The sequence below is a fragment of the Chelonoidis abingdonii genome, chromosome 9 (genome assembly GCF_003597395.2).
Source record: "Chelonoidis abingdonii isolate Lonesome George chromosome 9, CheloAbing_2.0, whole genome shotgun sequence".
NCBI lineage: Eukaryota > Metazoa > Chordata > Testudines > Testudinidae > Chelonoidis > Chelonoidis abingdonii.
The window spans coordinates 33,011,173-33,032,102 of NC_133777.1; the positions used below are offsets into that span (position 1 = coordinate 33,011,173).

A 20,930-nucleotide genomic window follows, 5' to 3' on the forward strand; every position below is an offset into this window, starting at 1 on the left:
GAATTTGCATCAACAGTGGGAAAAAGGACTTGTGTGCCCTCCTGTCAGGAATTCTCTCTTCCTGTCTTGGATAACAGGAGAAGTGCTGTGATGCTTATATACACCTCTACCCTGATATAACGCAACCAGATATAACACGAATTCAGATATAACATGGTAAAGCAGTACTCGGGGAGGGTGGGGGCAGCGCGCACTGATGGATCAAAGCAAGTTTGATATAACGCGGAAAGATTTTTTTGGCTCCCAAGGGCAGCGTTATATTGGGGTAGAGGTGTACTCTATTCTTTCAAACAGGGGTGGTGCTTTGCTTTACTATTGTGTTGAAATATTCTGCGTTTTTTTATTTCTTTGTATTTTAAGAATATATTCTCTTTCCTTTTGGATTTCTAACCTCATTGCAACTGGGTCATCCTTTAACATCTGTATTACTTCTTTATATTTGCATTTCATTGATATCAATGAAATGCCAAGATGGGGCATGTATGTTCAGCAGCATAAGAGGTATACTTTTCTTGAACATAGGCTTGCTAGTATGATCAGCTGCAGTCACCTGGTTAATTTTGGAAGCATGGTAGTAAAGACCCAGCACCATTTTCTTATTGGCAGGGAAGGCATTTGGCTTTTTTTCCAGAAAATCCCCCTTGAATTCAAAGGGCTGTTAGCAGTTAATGGTAATGGGGAGCATTTTAAAAAAGATGGAGAACCATCAGATGGGAAGTAGAGGGATATGCAATCCCCTCTGTATAAATGATGCAGTTTGTTTCCAAATCTTTTTTCATACATGATATCAGAAAACAGAGTAAATAATAAGTTAAAGGAAAAAAGTTAAAAAATTATTTAAAGTTAATAAGTGGTTTCTGCAGATACCATAGACTAGTTGTCTCCAACCTTTTAAGCAAAGATTACCTTTTGAATTTAAGTGCAACCCAAGATCTACCTCAAAGAAAATGTAGAAATAACAGTAATCACACAAACCCAAACACCTGTGCCTTGCCCCTGCCCAGCCTCTTCTCCGAGGCCCCGCCCTGCTAACACCATCTTCTCTCCCTCCATCGTTCGCTTTCTTCCACTCTCACTCACTCTCACCAGGCAGGGACAGTGGGTTGGGGTGTGGAAAGGGGTGCAGGCTCTGGGCGGGGGCAGGGAATTTGGGTGCAGGAGGGGGATCAGGGCTGGGGCAAGAGCTTGGGATGCAGGAGGAGATGCGGAATGCTGGTTTCAGGAGAGGGCTTAGGGCTTGGGCAGCAGGTTGGGGTGCAGGATGCGGGCTCTGGGAGGGGGCTAAGGCTGGGGGTTAGGGTGTAGGAGGGGTTTGGATGTGGGCTCCAGCCGGGCATCGCTTACCTCAGGTGTCTCCTGGGCGGTGGTGCAGTGGGGCTAAGTTAGGCTCTTTGTCTGCGTTGGCCCTGCGCTGCTCCCAGAAGCAGCCAGCATGTCTGGCAGTGGCTCCTGGAGTGGGAGGGGCAGGTGGAGCCATGGCTGCCCCGTCCACAGGCACCACTCCTGCAGCTCCTATTGGCCATGGTTCCCTGTTTCCGGCCAATGAAAGCTACAGTGCCTGCAGGCGAGGGCAGTGTGTGGAGACCTCCTGCTCCCTCCCCCAGGGGCCGCAGCAATGTGCCAGCTGCTTCCAGGAGCAATGCAGGCGAGGGCAGGAAGGGAGCCTGCCTTAGTCTCACTCTGCTGCTGGACTTAGTGGCCAATCTCCCGGTTTGGCTGCAGGAGGGTTGGCAACCCTAGACTGAGACAGATTGACTGTCAGAGGCTCCACGATCAACCAGTTGATCGCGATCTACCGGTTGGTGACCACTGCCATAGACAGCTGCTGGCAGTTTCATTTTAAAATGAAAATGATCTAGGCATTCCAGGAATAGAAAATGTGTGCTCTGCATTGTATCTCATTGAATCTCTTCAGTCAAACATCTGGAAGGGTATCACTCTTTAAAAGCCCCTTGTTTTCTGTGAACTTAGGTTCTGGGATTTAGAGCGGAGTGAGAATTATGTGCTCTTTCCAGATGTGCAGCTTGGCTTTGAAGCAGGGGAATGTATAAACTCTGTGTCTTATTGCACTGCTAAAGGTAAGAAACCCTGTGAGAACTGTGATCCTTAGCTCATAAATCTTGTTGTGAAATGTTTGCCTTCAGTGCTCTGTAGCAATTTTAGTATAGTTAGAGTTCGCATATTACTGTGTCCAGCAGGATACTTTTCAATAGTAACAAATCTGCTGAGGGGTCCTTATCTACTTTGCGAACATAAATATGTAGCTGTTTAAACTAAGATTCTGTCATGATACAGTTAAAGCACGGTTCCATCTTGTAGCACAGAAGGGATCTTAACCCACTTACAGCCATGTGATATTTCTTGCAGTTTCTTCTCAAGGGAGGTTCAGGACTGGATTGTTGGTATCTAGTCAGTATGGAGAGAATTGGCAGAGCTGTATGGGGATGCCTGCATACTGCCTGTGTATAGTGTTGCAAGTCTTTTTTATTTTCATGAGCACAATTCTGACTGTTGGATTACAAATAAAACCAGACTTTGGTTATTTTTTACCTCATTTAATGTTTGTTTTTTCTGAACTTGATTTAAAATATAGAACAACTTTATTAATGGCAGGTCTCCTAGCAGCTGGTACCAATAAAGGGAGAATAGCTATGTGGAGGAAAGCATCCGTGTCCAATCAGAGCACACGGGCATTGGAGGGCAAGGACAGATGGAAGCTTCAGACCCCTACAGAACTGGAGGGGAATATCGCTCAGATAAAGGTAAATCTGGGTTGAGTTGATCCCTTTCCCCTTTAGGATTGTTTGTTGTCAGAGGAAGGTGTTGGTAAATCTTTCTAATACTCTGCATATTCCCTGTATCCTCTGGTTTCCAAATATTAGAACTGGGAAAAGAAGAGTGTCAGACAAAGTGGCCTAAATATGATACTTTGCATTTCTTTGACACTTTCCATCTGAGGCTCTTACAGCACTTTACAAATAATATATTAACGCTGTCTATTTGTGAAATAGATATCTGTGTGAACTATTATTCTCTTTTTATAAAGGTGTGTAAACTTGCAGAGACTAAGGCCCAGTTTTTTAGAGGTAATTTGGCATTGCTGTTTTCAGTGTTGCAATGCCTAACTTATTTAGAAGCCAAAATGTTATTTTACAAATGGATCTAAGCATTTAGGAGGCTTAATCCCTGACTGTCAATGGGATTTTGGCTCCTAATTTCCTAGATCCCTTTTAAAAATGTGTTAAACTCCTAAATCAGTTAACCGAGCACCATAATACCTAAATACCTTTTAAAAATCTGGGGATAGGTTACGTGCCCAAAGTCACACAGTAAATCACTGACAGATCTAGGATTAGAATTTGGGATGCTGACTCCCGGCAGTGTGATTTGACCACAGAACCATTCCTCCTAATGTGTATAATTTCTCATATTGCAATGCCTTGAAATTACTTCATCCTAAAACACATGTTGGAACATATACTTGCAAATTTGCCAAAATTGGTATTACAAAATTGTTATTTCAGTATAAAATCCCTTGTGGACGTTCTTATTCTGGAACGAGAATGTCCACATGGGCATTTATACCAAAATAACTGTTCTGGAATTAATGATTTTGGAACAGGTATTTTTGTAAATTTTCAGATGTGGACGTACCCTGGGATAAATACATTTCTCAAAGAAAGCGAAGTATTCAGCTGGATATTCCTCACTTGTTTGTTTTTCCTCCTCCAGTACTTCGCAAGGTTGGGATGCTTCTAGTGTAACACTCTTGAGAGCAGTTAGGCATGTGCCATCTAGTAAAGAGGGAGTTGATCTATTGGTGGGACTAAACAATCATCATTGTCCTCAACCCAAACATCTCTATTTTAATGTCTTATTGATCAGGAAATCCATTTGATTCAGCATCCTGATCTGACTTTCTGGCCCAGAAAAACAGGAAAGCGTTGCTTTCAGATACTCCTGTGATATTTTTTTCAGTCTTCTGTTTTCAAATTTGTGCCTTTTTGATTTTTTTTTTTTAATTTATAACAACTTTAATATATAATATTATTTTGTTGCCCTGTTTTTACTTGAGGAACAGGCCCCCACGCTCTTTTTGTTTGTTTGTTTAGGAAGGAGGGAGTCAATCATGAATGTATCTGCCTCTTTGCTGGGGAAGGAAGTCTGAGATTTCTTGTTTCACTTTTTAGAATGGAAAGTATATAACATAAATAGCAATGGCAGTTGCATGCTGTAGGTAAGAATCAAGTCATAAGAACAGCCATTCTGGGTCAGACAAAAGGTTCATTTAGCCCAGTATCATATCTTCCAACAGTGGCCAATGCCAGGTGCCCCAGAGAGAATGAACAGAACAAGTAATCATCAAGTGATCCATCCCCTGTTGCCCATTCCCAGCTTCTGGCAAAACCAAGGCTAGGGACTCCACCCATGCCCATCCTGGCTAATGGCCATTGATGGACCTATCCTCCATGAGTTTACCTAGTTCTTTTTTTAACCATGTTATAGTCTTGGCATTCACAACATCCTCTGGCAAAGAGTTTCACAGTTGACTGTGCATTGTATGAAGAAATACTTTCTTTTGTTTGTTTTAAACCTGCTGCCTACTATTTTCATTTGGTGACTCCTAGTTCATGTTATGAGAAGACATAAATAACCCTTCCTTATTTACTTTCTCCACATAAATCATGATTTTATAAACCTCCTTTAGTTGTCTCTTTTCCAAGTTGAAAAGTCGCCATCTTATTAATCTCTCCTCATATGGAAGATGTTCCATACCCCTAATCATTTTTGTTGCCCTTTTCTGTACCTTTTCCAATTCCAATATATCTTTTTTGAGGTGGGGTGACCAGATCTGCACACAGTATTCAGATGTGAGTGTACCATGGATTTATATAGTAGCAATATGATATTTTCTGTCATATTATCTATCCCTTTCTTGATGATTCCCAACTTTGTTATCTTTTTTGATGTATTGGGTGAGTGGATGTTTTCAGAGAACTGTCCACAATGACTCCAAGATCTCTTTCTTGAGTGGTAACCGCTAATTTAGACCCCATCATTGTATAGGTCGGTGGGCATGCCCCAGCTATGTTCTCCACATACAAACATAGAGCTGTAAAACAGCAGAGAAGTCAAGAATGCGCATCTTTTGTTAAGACATTATAGTAACAGAAGGTCCAGGATACAGGAAGTTATCAGTGCCATTAACATGTCAGCCATCTGCTAATAAGTGAGGGAATGGAAGAGTGTTGCATATTACAGATGTTTACGTCTGCCTCATAGTTCAGATACTTTTCAGATAGCAGGATATGGACCATTGTCCAGAAATAGCTTTCTTGTTCCCAACATTTGGTATTTGGCAATGTATTGTTTGTTCTATTATCAACAATCAAAGTATTTCCATCTCAGTTTGTAAAAAACAACTTTATTTACAGACATTCCAGTTTTCTATATTAATCCCTACCTTGCAGAATGAAAATATCTTATAGGTGCTTTTAAAAATTGTTGTTCTTCTTCCAGGGGTGTCCCTGTGGGTGCTCCCCTTTCAGTATCCATGCGTCCTGGGCTTGTAATTGGAGATTTGTAGTAGCAATGCCTAGTTGGGTCGCTGTCTTGTGCTGCCCCAGGCAGTTACATTGCGCTGTGCGACCAACTGTCCCTCAGTTCCTTCTGTCTTGTCTTTTGCTTGAGTTGGAGAGATTAGTAGCACCTCTTTCTTACTTTTAAATAAGATAGCTTATAGTTAATAGTCAACTTAGTAGTTAGATAATTAATCAGTCTTACTTTTTATTTTATTAATTTTTTTCTTTCTTTATCCACCTTATTAGGAAGATAAGGCTAGGCTTCTCTAGAGTTACTGCTTCCCTTCTTAATTTGGGACAGAACCTTTTCGGCATGCCCGGATCGCCAGGATTTAAACATTGCCTTGAGTTGCAGACTGTCAAATCCCTATCTCTGATGAACATGCACAGTGTGTCCACTGTCTCAGTCAGACACACATCTGTCAAAAGTTTACTGTGATGGGATGTACAAACACCACACTGGGCAATAAGGGTTTAAGGGATTATTTTGGGCTCAGCCAACCTGCCCTGCCACACCTGCAGCCAATGCTCCATCTGCTGGAGGAAATAAAAGGCAGGCAATTAGCTCATTTGGGGGTACAGCTGGAGGTGAGCAGACCTGCAGCCCACAGCTCCAGCAGCACAGAGCAGAGGGAAGCCTAAGACTCTGACATAGCTGTCTAAAGGGGCCCTCTCTGAGGGAAGGGAGAACCCACCCCAGAGACAACCAGAGAGGGAAGTATCCTGTGGACCTTGAACATTGGTATCCCTCTCTTATTTCTTGTGGTTTGGATTTCCCCACCAGGGGAAAGCCTTGGACTAAGCTGTCCTGGGGGGGGACAAGAGGAAGAGGCCCAGGTAGGACAGCCTTAAGTAGCCTTGGTTGACAGACTATTGGTAGCCCAAAGGGCCCTGGGTCAGAGTTTGGTGGAGTGAGAGGGCCCGGGCTCCCCTCCTGACAACCCCCTTTGCAGTCACAAGCTGCAGCCGTGACTACTAGGCCACTCTCCTCAACAAGACCCCAAGTGAGGACCATTACATGTCCACACTGCCGTAATCAAAGGACCAGAACAAGGAAAGCAAGGGACGTTCAACTTAAGTTCCTTATGATGGAGAAACCTCTCTGAAACCTGCCTTGGACCCTGAGTTGAGGACCCGCCAACGGTCGCCATTGGCAACTTCTGACAGAGGTCGTGTCTCAACAGCCCCTACAAAAGAGACTATTCAAGAAGGCTACAAAAAAACAGGCTCAGATTTCATTGCAGCGGGAATTGGTTAAGAAAAAGCAAGTCTCTGACCCCCAAGACTACCCTGGTGCCAATATCACCAGGCACGTTGGACTCCGAGACACTGGGACTTTCCGGTACCACGTGTTCCCAGTGAATGGGCAAGCTCAGATGGAGGCACATAGGGCAAAGTAAAACCCTTCACCTCGGTACCCACAGAGCCAAAAAGACACTCTGCACCAGGGGGCGCAATGATGTCACCTGTGGTACCTATACAGCATAACACAAAATCCTTGGCACTAGTGGCTACTACTCACACCCCCATATCACCACAGCACCAACATCGGTACCAGCATTCACGGTACTGTACCATTCCCAAGACATACAGAGCTACTTGTCTCTTCAACACTGAAGTTCCCGCTCCCACTCCAAATTGGGTGGTACCAAAGCCCCTGACCACATCACCTAGATTGGTTCCCCCTTTCTGCAGTGATAATGATGACAAGGCGAAGGGGAAATATATGCACCTCATCACTCTTCACCCAAACCAGAACCATCCCACTAGACAGAATACAACTCATCTTTAAATGCATATAGCTGGTATGTGCACCCATGGGCACCGCTTCCCATGCCATTCCCACCAAATTGGCCTACTGGGACCCGTTGGCAGTATATAGGGCACAACATCTCAAGCCTCCCAGCCCATCAAGATCTAGAGCACCACAATCTTCTTCATCACCTATACCAGGACCCTCAGAAACACAGAAGGAGATGACTGAGGAAACTGAAGAAATCTCAGACCAGGAAGCCTTACCACAGGTGAACCTGTCATCTTCATCACCAGATGAAACTATAATGCTGCCACCTACCCACAGGAGATGACTTCAAACAATTCCAGGAACTTTTCAAAAGAGTGGCAGAGTCCCTGGACGTACCCCTAGAAGAGGTACCTGAGTCGCAGCATAAACTACTAGACATACTTCACTAATACTATCTCTGCCTAGGAAGATGTCTGATTAATGGTGCTATTATGGAACCTGCCAAAACCATCTCACAGACACAAGCAACAGCACCTCCCTCATGCAAAAGATCAGACAAGAAATACTATGTGCCATCTAAAGGAGTGGAGTTCTTGTTCACAAACCCCACACCAAACTCACTAGTGGTGGAAGCAGTAAATGAGAGGGGAAAGCAACACTATACTAGAACAACCCTGTATGACAGAGAATGGAAGAGGTTAGTGTGACATTGCACTCCATATGTTTTATGGAAATATGCTTATGAGTGTGAATATGATGTAACTGGAATATGCTTTATGAAAAAGATCTCTTGTAAGGGTATCATAACAGGCAGGGCCGGCTCCAGGCACCAGCATTCCAAGCTAGTGCCTGGGGCGGCATTCTGCAAGGGGCGGCAGTCCCTGTAGTTTTGCCCCCAAGCAGCATGTCGAATTACTGCTGCGGAGGACTGAGGCGGTTCGTGCGCCGTTAGGGCAGCAGACGCATTTCTGCAGTGGCAGCAATTCGGCGGTAGCTTCTATGTTTAGCTGTCCACAGCGGCTTCAGCTAAACACAGAAGCTGCCGGCGAATTTCTGCTGCCGTGGAAACACACCTGCTGCCCTAAGGGTGCAGGGACTGCCTCCGCCAGCGGCAGTGGCAATTCGGCGTGCTGCTTGGGGCGGTGAAAACTGTAGAGCCAGCCCTGATAACAGATTATAAGCTACTGAACATATTCCTCCTATTTGTATGCATGTATTATTCTTGTATCTGAAGATAAAAATATGAAGTATAACTCTGAGGTCCTATTGTAATTATGCGAAGTGTGGGCCATTAATGGTGGTTTAGAATCTTGATGGCTCCCATTAACTAGGACAATTGGTTGTAAGTGGTTTGTTTACCTGCATTTCTTCCTGTGTACGTGTGGGCCAACCCAGGAAGAATGGAGACTAGGGGTCTTACAGTGACATGTGACCAAGTCACATGACACTGGAATCCATCTTAAACCTTGTACTTTTCCATTGATGAGGTGGGGGTGGGGACAAGCACAGACAAAAGATTCTCGGCTTGTGCCAAAGCTATAAAAGAGGGTGGAGCAGGACAAAAGGGGCAGCCAGTCATGAGAAAACCCCTGCTTACCACCTGAGATGTCTTGCTGGAACTAACAAAGAGTGTACCAGGGAAGAGGATTGGGCCCAGACTAGGAAGAAGTCTAGTCTGTGAAAGAAGCTCATTGAAACATCTCTGAGGATGAGAGATTATGTGTAATCAGTTTCTTAATGTATTAGGCTAAGGGCTGGTCTACACTACAGGGTAAAATCGATTTTAGATAAGCAATTTCAGCTACGTGAATAACGTAGCTGAAGTCGAATATCTAAAATCGATTTACTCACCCGTCCTCACCGCGCGGGATCGATGTCCGCGGCTCACCATGTCGATTCCGGAACTCCATTGGGGTTGGTGGAGTTCCGGAATCGATATAAGCGCGCTCAGGGATCGAAATATCACGTCTAGATTAGACGCGATATATCGATCCCCGCGCAATCGATTTTAACGCGCTGATACGGCGCGTAGTCTAGACGTGGCCTTAGACTTGTGTGTTTTTGCTTTATTTTGCTTGGTGAATTACTTTGTTTGTTATTACTTGAAACCACTTAAATCTTACTTTTTATACTTTTGTTTATTAATAAACCCAGAGTAAGTGATTAATACATGGAGGAGCAAACAGCTGTGCATATCTCTCTATCAGTGTTATAGAGGGTGGACAATTTATGAATTTATTCTGTATAAGAGTAAAAAGGATTTATTTGGGGTTTGGATCCCATTGGGAACTGGATAGTGGAGACAGGTAACCTGCTGAGTTGTTGTCAGTTAAGTCTGCAGCTTTGGTGGCATGGACCAGACCCTGGGTCTGTATTGCAGCAGGCTGGCGTGTCTGGCTCAACAAGGCAGGGTTCTAGAGTCCCAAACTGGCAGGGAAAATGGACTCAGAGGTAATTTCAGCACATCAGATGATAGTCCCAAGGGGATTTCTGTGATGGAACCCGTCACAGTTGGATCTCTTCAGTCGTCACAAGTTGTATTCATCTGAAAAACTGAAGTTTCATATAGCAGTTTTACGAAGCTCTACTGTCAAAATATACAGATGCAATTTTTTCCAAAAATGTTGGAATTTATTGACTGCTTACTGGAAGAGAAAAAAGAACAATTCAAATCTAACATCACTGAAGGCCATCTCATTGCCAGGACAGCGTTGCAGGCCTCACTTGACTCCACAGACACAGCGACACACACAATTACAACATCAGTGATGATGTGTCGTGCATCATGGCTCCATATTTAGGGGTTCCTGAGAGAAGTGCAGTCAACAGTTGAGGACCTCCTCTTAGAAGGCCCCAAACTATTTGCAGCCAAAACAGACAAGTGCCTCCATATACTGAAGGACTCAAAGGCAACATTAAAATCTCTGGGCATCTACACACCTGCAAATAAAAAGAAACAGGGCAGGTATTACACCCAGAGATTCCAATCGCCACTGTACGCTCAACCACACAGGCAATATGACCAATGTCACAAGCAAAGACAGACCAGATGTCAACAAAACCAACCTTCGACGTCCCAACAGTCCATCTCTATTTGAAAGTGTGGTTGAGGGCACGAGACAACCACACATTCTAATGCTGGAAACAGAGACTATCTCCTGACCATTCGGAGATCGCTTGTCACCATTTTTATCAAGTCTGGTGCACCATCACTGCAGACAAATTGGTTTTGGAAATTTATCCAAACTGGTAATTCCATCCCCTTTATCGTCATCCCACCCTCCCTTCCTTTCTGTTCCTCTTCAGGGGACCACTCTCACAAGTACCTGCTGCAACAGGAAGTAAACCACCTTCTACAACTAAGCACAGTTAAACCAGTACCAGCACAGCACAGAGGAAAAGGATTTTACTCACTATTTTCTAACACAGAAAAAGACAGACAGGTGGAGACCCATTCTGGACCTAAAAAAACTCAACAAAAACCCAGCTTTTAAAAATGGTGACACTAACAACTATAATTCCAGCATTAGAAAAGGAGGAGACTGGCTCTCAGCCCTTGACCTACAGGACACATATTTCCATATTACAGTCCATCCATGTCATGGTATAAATCCCTTCCTTGAACCTTAGAGTCCAAAAGATGGGGTACCAGCATGAATTCCCCTAAGCTTAATTACCAGCTTAGATCTTGTAGCGCTGCCACCAACCAGGACTTGGAGTGCCTGGTACACTCTGGTCCCCCCAAAACCTTCCCTGGGGACCCCCAAGACCCAGACCCCCTGGATCTTAACACAAGGAAAGTAAACCCTTTCCTTCACCGTTGCCTCTTCCAAGCTTCCCCTCCCTGGAGTACCCTGGAAGATCACTGTGATTCAAACTCCTTAAATCTTAAAATACAGAGGAATTCCACCTCCACCCTCCCCTTTTCCCCTCACCCAGAGGCAATACAGATTCAAGCTCCGTGAATCTAAAACAAAGAGGAAATTTACCTTCCTCCCCCTCCTCTCTCTCCCACCAATTCCCTGGTGAGTACAGACTCAATACCTTAGCCTTAACAAGGGGAACAAAATCAGTTAGGTCTTTTAAAAGAAAAGCTTTTAATAAAAGAAAAAAGTAAGAAATCTCTGTAAATTTAAGATGTAATATTACAGGGTCTTTCAGCTTATAGACACTAGAGAGAACCTCCCCCAGCACCATACAAATTAAAATACTTCCAGCAAACTACACATTTGCAAATAAAGAAAACAATCAAAAAGACTAAAACCGCCTTTATCCTGTTACTTACTAAAATTAGAACAGAAGAGATTTTTCAGAAAGATTGGAGGAATATGCTTACATGTCTGGTCCCTCTCAGAACCCAGAGAGAACACAGACAAAGAACAAAGAACACACACAAAAGCTTCCCTCCACCCAGATTTGAAAGTATCTTGTCTCCTGATTGGTCCTCGGGTCAGGTGTTCCAGGTTCACTGTTTGTTAACCCTTTACAGGTGAAAGAGACATTAACCCTTAGCTATCTGTTTATGATAGTTCATCACACAAAAGATTCCTAAGGTTCACCCTGGGAAAACAACGCTTCCGGTAGAAAATACTACCCTTCAGCTTGTGAACTGCCCCAAAGGTTTTCTCCAAAGATTTAGCAGTGGTGGCGGCACACCTCCGCAGACACAGTGTCATGATGTTTCATATCTGGATGACTACCTCATAAAGGCACCAACACAACACAAAGCAATGAACACCACTCAGAGTACAATAACCCTTTTCACAAACTTAGGGTTACAAATAAAAAGCAAAAGTCAACACATACCTATTCAGAAACTGGAATTCATCGGAGTTTGTCCCAACTGTTCAACAGTGACAGCAGCCCTACTTCATCAATGCATCATCACACTTGTCCACTTAATTTGGACAGTGACTGATGACCCACAAACATCTGACAGAACATGCTGACAACTTCTGGGACATATGTCAGCAACGATGTTTGTCATCAAACATGCCAGACTACACATGAGGTGCCTGCAGGCCTGGCTTTGAACAGTGTACATACCACACAGGCACTGCCTAAGCAGATGTCTTTTAATGTCATATAATTTAAAGGATTCCCTAAAATGGTGGACACAATCGAAGAACGTCTGTACAGGAGTGTAAACGTGTGGTGCCGGGGCTCGACCCTCTCCGGGGAGGAGGGGAGCCATGCCGGCCCACTCTACTCCGGTTGGCCCGGGAAGCTAGTCCGCCAGTCCCTGCGGTAATTGTCTGCCCGGCGGGTGAGGGACTCAGGCCCTCCGGCAGGGCTGAGCCGTAACGACCACGAGGCGCCGGTTCCTACGTCAGGATGGATAGCAAACACACAGTCAGTAAGCTCAGGCCCGGGTCGGGGCTGAGCAACAGTAATAGTTCTCAAGTCCAGCCCTTGGTCAGGGCGGGCAGCAAATGCTGAGTCAATCAGCTCAGGCCTTGGTCAGGGCTGAGCAACAGTAACAGTTTTGAGGCCCAGCCCTTGGGCAGGGCGGGGCAGCAAACACTGAGTCAGTAAGCTCAGGCCTTGGGCAGGACTGAGCAACAGTAGCAGTTATCGGTCTCCTCAGGCCAGGGAGAGGGGTAGTCTGCCACCCCGGAGCGGGGTGGCAGGGGGGACGCAGGACCTTCCACTCCACTGCACCCCAGCCTGGGGCCCTAACAGCGGCTGTCACGCTGCTGGTCCATCAGTGAGGATCCTGGCCGCAACACACTGACATAGGCTCCAGCAACTCCGCAGCCTGACTGGGGTCGGCTGTCCCCGGACTGCTGCCGTACTCCCCCTCAGGACCTACCTGGGTCTCAATGTCGGCTGCTGCAAGGTCCAGGAGCATAGGCTCACCATGACCGGGGCTGGGTGGTAGGTCCGGGAGTTCCTCAGGATAGTCAGGCCACGGTAGCGCCGGTGGCTCCTCCGGGTAGTAGCAGACGCGGGGAAGCTCCAGTGGCTCCTCTGGGTCGTAGGTGCGGGGAAGCTCCGGCAGCTCCTCCTGATAGCGAGCGTGGGGAAGCTCAGGCAGCTCCTCCTGATAGCGAGCGTGGGGAAGCTCAGGCAGCTCCTCCTGGTAGCAAGCGCGGGGAAGCTCAGGCAGCTCCTCCTGGTAGCGAGCGCGGGGAAGCTCAGGCAGCTCCTCCTGGTAGCGAGCGTGGGGAAGCTCAGGCAGCTCCTCCTGGTAGCAAGCGCGGGGAAGCTCCGGCCAGTCTGGGCGGCTCCCCTGGGTCGCCAGAGTCTCCCAGTATCAAGCTCCAAGAAGAAAATCTAATCTATCAAGCAACTGGGGCCTAACTGAGCTCTGAGGGCCGGCTTTTATAGTTCCGGGTCGCCGCCTGACCCTTTGAGGGGCGGCCTCAGAGCTCCGTAGCTCTGCCCACTCTGGCCTCCGGCAGGGCTCGACCCTCTCCGGGGAGGGGGGGAGCCACACTGGCCCACTACAAGGAGTCTCATTTCTACAAAGGACTCCAACAGTGACAAGTACCATGGATGCCTTCCTCATAGGCTGGGGAGTGCATCTACTCAACAACGCAGTCCAAGGCCGAAGGTACCCATCAGAGTCCAACAGACACATAAACTTGCTGGAGCTAAGGGCAGTCCACAACGCATGCAACCACTTTCTACCTCTAAACAAAGACAAAGCCATCAGGACCCTCACGGACAATGTAGCATGCATGTTTTACATAAACTGCCAAGGTGGTGGGCGGGGGGGGGGCGTGATCCCGCTCCCTATGCACAGAGGCAATACTGCTTTGGAATTGGTGCATCAGCCACAACATTGACATATCAGCATCCTATCATCCGGGATGTCAAAACACAGCAGCAGATGCACTACGTGGAGAGTCCTCACAGAATCCTGAATGGGAAATGGACCCTGGAGTTCTGCATATGATATTCAAACTATGGGGATTCCCTGCCATAGACCTCTTTGCAACAGCACAGAACCAAGTGCCCACAATATTGCTTTAGAGCCAGACTGGGACCCCATTCCCTAAGTGACGCTCTCCTCATCAAATTGGATGCCCTGTTAATATAATGTGACAAAGTTTCTCCTCTACCTTGCTGGGTCGTGCGCTTATTGGCGGATTTGCTCGCCTCACAGATTCACCCTGTGGGTCAGGAAACAGCCCAGAGACCTTCCCCTCTGGTAGAAGACACTGTCCAGGTCAATTTCTCCTGTGTTTGATCAGGAGTTGGGAGGTTTGGGGGGAACCCGAGCCTGCCCTCTACTCCGGGTTCCATCCCAAGACCCTGTGGACTGCAGCTGTCTAAAGTGCCTCCTGGTACAGTCGCACAACAGCTACAACTCCCCGGGCTACTTCCCCATGGCCTCGTCTCAACACCTTCTTTGTCCTCACTACTGGACCTTCCTCCTGATGTCTGATAATGCTTGTACTTCTCAGTCCTCCAGCTGTATGCCTACTCAATCTCAACTTCTTGCATGCCTCTTGCTCCCTGTTCCTCACACGCATTTCCTCTCCTCTGGCTCCCTGGCTCCCTTTGGCCTGACTGGAGTGAGCCCTTTTATAGCATCAGAGGGGCCCTAATTAGAGTCAGGTACTTAACAGCATCACCTGACTCTTAGCAGGTTAGTTGGAGTCAGGTGTTCTCATTAGCCTGGAGCAGCCCCTCCTCTGTTCACTCAGGGAACAGAAAACTGCTTATCCAGTGGCCAGTATATCTCCCTTCTACTACTCTACTGTTCCCAACTGGCCTGGGTCTATCACAGTATGCATTTCCCCTGACCCTACTCTTAACTTGGGTCAGAAACAAGATCAAGAGGGACAAATCCAAATTCATCCAAATAGCACCCAGATGGTGGTGTGCCCACTTCAAAATCTTCCAGTAATACCTCATCTTCTCTCCCAAGATGCAGGACTCATCCACCATCCGGACCTCACAATACTTCACCTCAGGGCCTGGCTACTCCATGGCCGAGAAAAAACGAAATGACCTGTTTGGAGGAAGTAAAAGTCATATTACTGCACAGCCGTAGACCAAATTTATGCAAGACATGTATTCATAAATGGAAATGTTTCAACATATGGTGCCAGGACAAACAAATCATACCAACATCCTCCCCTTTACCAAGGGTACTGGATTACATATTAGAACTAAAAACCCAGATCTCTCTACAAGCTGCATCAGGGTACGTTTGGCAGCTATGACAGCTTTCCACAATAAGGTGGATGGTGTCACCATATTCGCCCACCCAACAAGGTGCCCTAATGGCACACACCCCATATCCCATTTTCTTTAAAGATAAAGTTATTGTAAAACCATACCCTAAATTTCTAGCCAAAGTTGCCTCCCCCTTTCATTTGAACAAACCATTTTACTTACCTGTGTTTTTTCCAAAACTGCATGCAGACAAAAGAGAGCGGCATCACTCCACACACTGGACGTTCAAAGAACATTAGCTTTCTACGTGGAAAGAACAAAACCATTTAGAAAATCACAGACTATTCGTCTCTATAACAGAACAATCAAAAGGGAAAACCATCACAAAGCAGACTATGCAAGTGGATATTGGGATGTATCCACCTTTGTTATCAAAAGCATCAATTACAAGCCCCAATGGGAACCTTCACACACATAGGTGCTGACCCTGTGGGTGCTGTGGGGCTGGAACACCCATGGGGAAAAATTAGCGAGTGCTCTGCACCCACCGGCAGCCAAGCTCCCCCCACCCCCTTCCCCTTCTCGTCCTCCGAGCGCGGCATCCCCCGCTCCTCACCTTCCCAGCACTTCCTGCCCACTGCCTAAGAGCTGTTTGGTGGCGCTTAGGACTTTCTGGGAGGGAGAGGGGAGGAGTGGCGTGCTCGAGGAAGGAGGCAGTAAAGAGTCAGGGCAGGGGCAAGGACTTGGGAGAAGGGGGTGGAATTGGGACAGGGCAAGGGTGGTACAGGGACGGGGCCAGGAGCCAGGGTGGGGTCGAGCATCCATGGAGTAGAGGAGAAGTCGGCGCCTATGCCCACACGCTTCCAGCATCCATATACTTTCTCTTCAATGTCCCCATTATTGACATTTGCGGAGCAGCAGCTTGGGCATCTGCCCACACATTCACAAAGCACTATGCTGTATAGAGCAACAGTCATCATCAGACTCTCTGTTTAGACTCTGAGGGGCACTGCTTGACAGTCACCTAAGTGGAGCACCCACAGGGATGCTTCTCGAAGAAGAGAGACTTACTCACCTTGTGCAGCAACTGAAATTCTTCAAGATAGTTGTCCCTGTGTGTGCTCCACTACATTCCCTCCTCCCCTCTACTTTGGAGTTTCACGCTAGATTCTCTGCAGAAGAGAACGAACCAAGGAACAGCTGGTTACACAGTGCTATGTAACCGCCCGGGGTGCCGTGTAACGGCAATGGCATGTGCGTGACCCAACTAGGCACTGCTGCTACAGATCTCTGATTACAAGTGCAGGGCGCAAGGTGCAGCACCCACAGAGACAACCATCTTGAAAAACCTCAGTTACTGCTCATGGTGAGTAACCCTCTCTTCTTGGAATCCTCAGAAATTCCTCTAAAAGGTTTTTACCCACTTTTCCAAGGGAAAACCTCCAGCAAGGCAGAAAGTGATCATAATATATTGAGGCCAAAGGCCAGTATTAGCTGCATTTGGCTCCTGGCCAGATTAATCTTTCAGTTTGTTACAATCTAGCCCAATGGTTTGTGAAGCAAGGTAGATGGGAAATGCTCTCTAGTTCAGAGGTTCTCAAACTTTAGCAACCCAAGGACCCCCATTTTGATTTAAACATTTTTACAGACCCCCCACAAACTGAGTTCTAATTTTCCCCGGGGATGCTCAATCCCTGCTCACCTCCAGTCTACCTCTGCCTCGCCTCTTTCCACTCCCTCCCTTGAGTGCCCCCCATCCCCACTCCTCCTCCTCCTTCCCAGTGCCTCCTGCACACTGCTGAACAGCTGTTCTGCAATGTGGAGGAGGCGCTGGGAGAGAAAGGGAGGGGTTGATCAGCGGGGTTGTTGGTCCCGGACACAGGAGCGGCGCCAGGATTTCTGGAACCCTAGGCAGAATTCAGGGGGTGGCATTTTGTGCGCTTCCCATGGGGCACGCGAGAGCTTCCGGTTCCACTCCCATTGCTCCGCCGAAGAAGGACCCTCTGCCGAAATGCCGCAGGCGACAGCGGCAGTCATTGAGCTGCTCAATTGCCTGCTGCTGTTTTCCATGGCACTTCGGCAGAAGGTCCTTCTTCGGTGGCGCAACAGGAGCGGAACCGGACACTCCCGTGCGCCCCGTGGGGAGTGCATAAAATGCCGCCCCCCCGAATCCTGGCACCCTAGGTGACTCCCTAGGGTCTCCTAATGGAAGCGCTGGCCCTGCCCGGACATGACTTGTGGACCCTTCGGAGTACCCTCACAGACCCCAGTTTGAGATCCACTGCTCTAGTTCATTTATGTTGGAGTATAATAGTATGATAGCTGTCAATCAGTGCTGTTAATCAAGTACCTTCAGAAATAAAAATGAAAAATAATAAAGCTATAATTTAGCCTTATTTTCCAGATCACAGATTTGGTTATAATTGTACTATAACCAAATCTGTGATCTATTTAAATCAATGTTATTAGAATGGTGTAGTCATAGAAACACCTCAAATGTTTTGAATTCAGTGTTATGGTTAAAAACAAACATGAAAATCTGAAAATTAAAATGTTCTACCAGTAGCTCAAAAATTTTAGTAAAATGCAGGAGTTTTGGAGACTCACTTTGTCTCAGCTTACAAGTTCTGCAGGATAAAGAGTTTCTGGAGCCCAAGAGTGCCTTCTGCTTCTGCCGCACTTATGAATTCTGCAATTTATCCTAATACATTTGGTGTGTCTACTCTGACAGAGTTTCTAAGCCCCACATGGATCCCATACAAGGAACCTGGGAGCTTTGTAATATCTGTGGAGCATTCATGGAATTATCATACATTTCAAAGAAATGTAGTTAATAACCCTACAATGAGTCCACCAGACTTTTCAAGAATAGTCAGACATCAAGACTTATTGAGATCATAGAATAAACCAAATCTGGAACCTGTGAGCTAAGCTGTTTTTGAGAAATGACTTTTCAAAGAAAGTAAGAAAAATCTTTTGTAATGGAAAGCTGATGCAAATTTGACAATGCCATCCCAAACTTTCTGCAAAAAAGTCTCATGTGGTGGGACTAAACATAAGAAACTTCAGGGTCTAAAGTTAAAAAAAAGGGGCCTATGGCATCAAACAAGTTACTGTCTTAACTATGTATATACAGGCTACCATCTGTTCATTAAAATGAATAACTACACAAGTCATCCCAGAGTCAGGTCTTGCATATCCTACAAAAGTCCTATTCACTCAGATTTTGGAGTCCCTAACATGGCTGCCACAGCTTTGTTTTCTTTCCTGATCATCATCATCATATTTATATTACTGTAACTGCAAATTAGAGACAGTTTAATGGTCCCAGATGATATACAATTTATCATCATTTTCTGCTGCAAAGTTTGGCAGGATAAAGTAGAGTTGTAGCAATTTACTCCTGCAGGAAGCTCTGTGTACTAACATTGCACAAGTGGCTTTATTTATTATTTATATTGTTAGCTCTTGAGGGCAGGACGATCTCTTTGTTACAGATTTATAACGTGCCTAGCACAATGGGGATGGGGCCTTTGGGGTCTACCATAATGTAAATAATAGTTTATTAATGTACAGCAAACCCACTGAACTTATCCAGGATACTATACTCTGCAAAAACTTAAATGGTATTTAAATAATTGGTCCAAGTGAGCCATACAGTCAACTAGTTTGGTTATCTGTTAATAAAGTACAAATGAAGGCCATAGTGAAGCAGTAAGATCCCAGAACTGGGCACTTGAGACATTTTACCATCAAAGCTCTTGTGTTGTATTTGACTGGTATAAAGAACTGCCTGAAGTATTCGGAAGGTGTCAGTGATGGACAAGTGTGAACAAATGACTCTCCTACCTTGGGAAGACTCCTGGCTTTACTGGCTGTGAAATCTGCTGAAGGGTATTATCTTGAGCAGTCCGATCTTGGACTTAAGTGCTTCCTTGAAAATTCTCTGTCTATACAAAATGAAATTGGTCAAAGAGGCCTCAAAGAAGACTCCAAGATAGCATTCTCCCCTCTGGGAATCCATTTAGCAATAGACTTAAAACATTATGCTGTGTTTTGGTCAAAGTCAGTTACGTATGCTTCCTATGGCTTTTTGTTGTTGTTTTATTTTTGTTTTTTTGGAGACAGTCTATAGAACTCAGCAGAAAATTATATTCCCACTACATGATGTCTTAAAATAGAGAAGGAGAGCCTTCCTATTTATTATGTAGGCTTTTGGAGTAATTTTGATAAAATTCTGTTGATTATTTGTAGAAACTGATTAGTCTAATCCCTATTAAATTCAATAGAACTCTCCCCAGTTATTGCTTATGAAAGACTTCTTTGTGTGACTGGTCTTAACATTTTTTTGGGGGGGGGGAATAATTCATATTAAATAATATTTAGTTGGAGTAGGGTGGGACTCAATAGGGAAAAATGCTCTCAGATCTCTTCATTTGTGCACATGATGGGTATTGTATGGCTTGGGAAATTGAAATGCACTATTGATTGAGATGGCTGGCAAAAGAAGGTGAAATTAGAACTAGATATTCATAGTGGCAATTCAAAGTCATTCATTATGACTGTGAATAGTCATTGGACAAGACTGAGTGAGTGAGAGGGTGACTCTATAGCCTGGTGGTTGGGGCACTTCGGTGGAATATCAGAGACCCAAGTTCCTGTTCCTGCTCCAGTGACTGTTTATAAAAAATGGAAAAGCTTCAATGGGAGAGATTAAGCAAGACCTTCCCCAGAATATCCCGTAGCTCATTGTACTCTCCTGCAATTTTCTAATCTGTTCTCCACATCACTACAGAGGAAAGTGAACTCAGATCTTCCACATTTCAGGTGAGTTCCCTGACCACTGGGCTAAAGTGTAGTAGGGTGGCTGCTGCTACTTCATCCTCCACTGCTGCTGCCTACAATCTAAGTCTTGGGGAAAAATGTTTTTTGGTTGAAACTGCATTTTTCATCTAAAATATTTGAACCAGCTCTAAGTGAAATCTTAAGAAAACTGAAAATAGGACTATGGGTAGTCAAAGAAGAAACAATTTGTCATGGGAAAGAACTTCACATGAACATCTTGATTTTATAGGAAAAAGTATTAGCTATCTTGTTGAGTACCTTATCTTTCTCTAACAGTACTGAATGCAAGGTGATGTAATAGTGTCAAGGGGGTGGGATGAAAAGAGGTAATAGTTTTAAACAGGCTCTTCCATGTACCCTTTTTAGTGTGTGTGCAACATGCCTCAAGTGGCACATGACTAGAATTTGGTCTGCTGGTTGGATTATTAGCTTCTCCAGCTGGGGCTGGGTACTGACAGAGAGTGCAACATGAATGCTGATCCATACCCTGCTCCATGTACTGAAAGAGTATGGGTGAAAATATGGTTATAGCATACCCTGAAGAAGTACAGTTGGATATACAACCTCTTGACTATGCCTGAGTTCAGAAACTAGGATTTCATTTTGAGATAATATGTATGTTATACATG

The 20,930-nt window shown here is 45.5% G+C and overlaps 2 protein-coding genes across 2 annotated transcripts in view; one reads left to right on the forward strand and one right to left on the reverse strand.

Moving 5' to 3' along the window:
• Window positions 1–20,930, reverse strand: part of TELO2 (telomere maintenance 2) — a 308,161-nt gene that overhangs the window by 96,638 nt on the left and 190,593 nt on the right. The gene's annotated exons all lie outside the window — the stretch shown is intronic.
• The window catches only part of IFT140 (intraflagellar transport 140), a 237,089-nt gene that overhangs the window by 65,466 nt on the left and 150,693 nt on the right, over window positions 1–20,930 (forward strand). Inside the window, exons 8-9 of the mRNA XM_075069081.1 lie at window positions 1,972–2,078; window positions 2,614–2,762. Coding sequence (XP_074925182.1) covers window positions 1,972–2,078; window positions 2,614–2,762 — 256 coding nt within the window. The remainder of the gene's footprint in view (window positions 1–1,971; window positions 2,079–2,613; window positions 2,763–20,930) is intronic.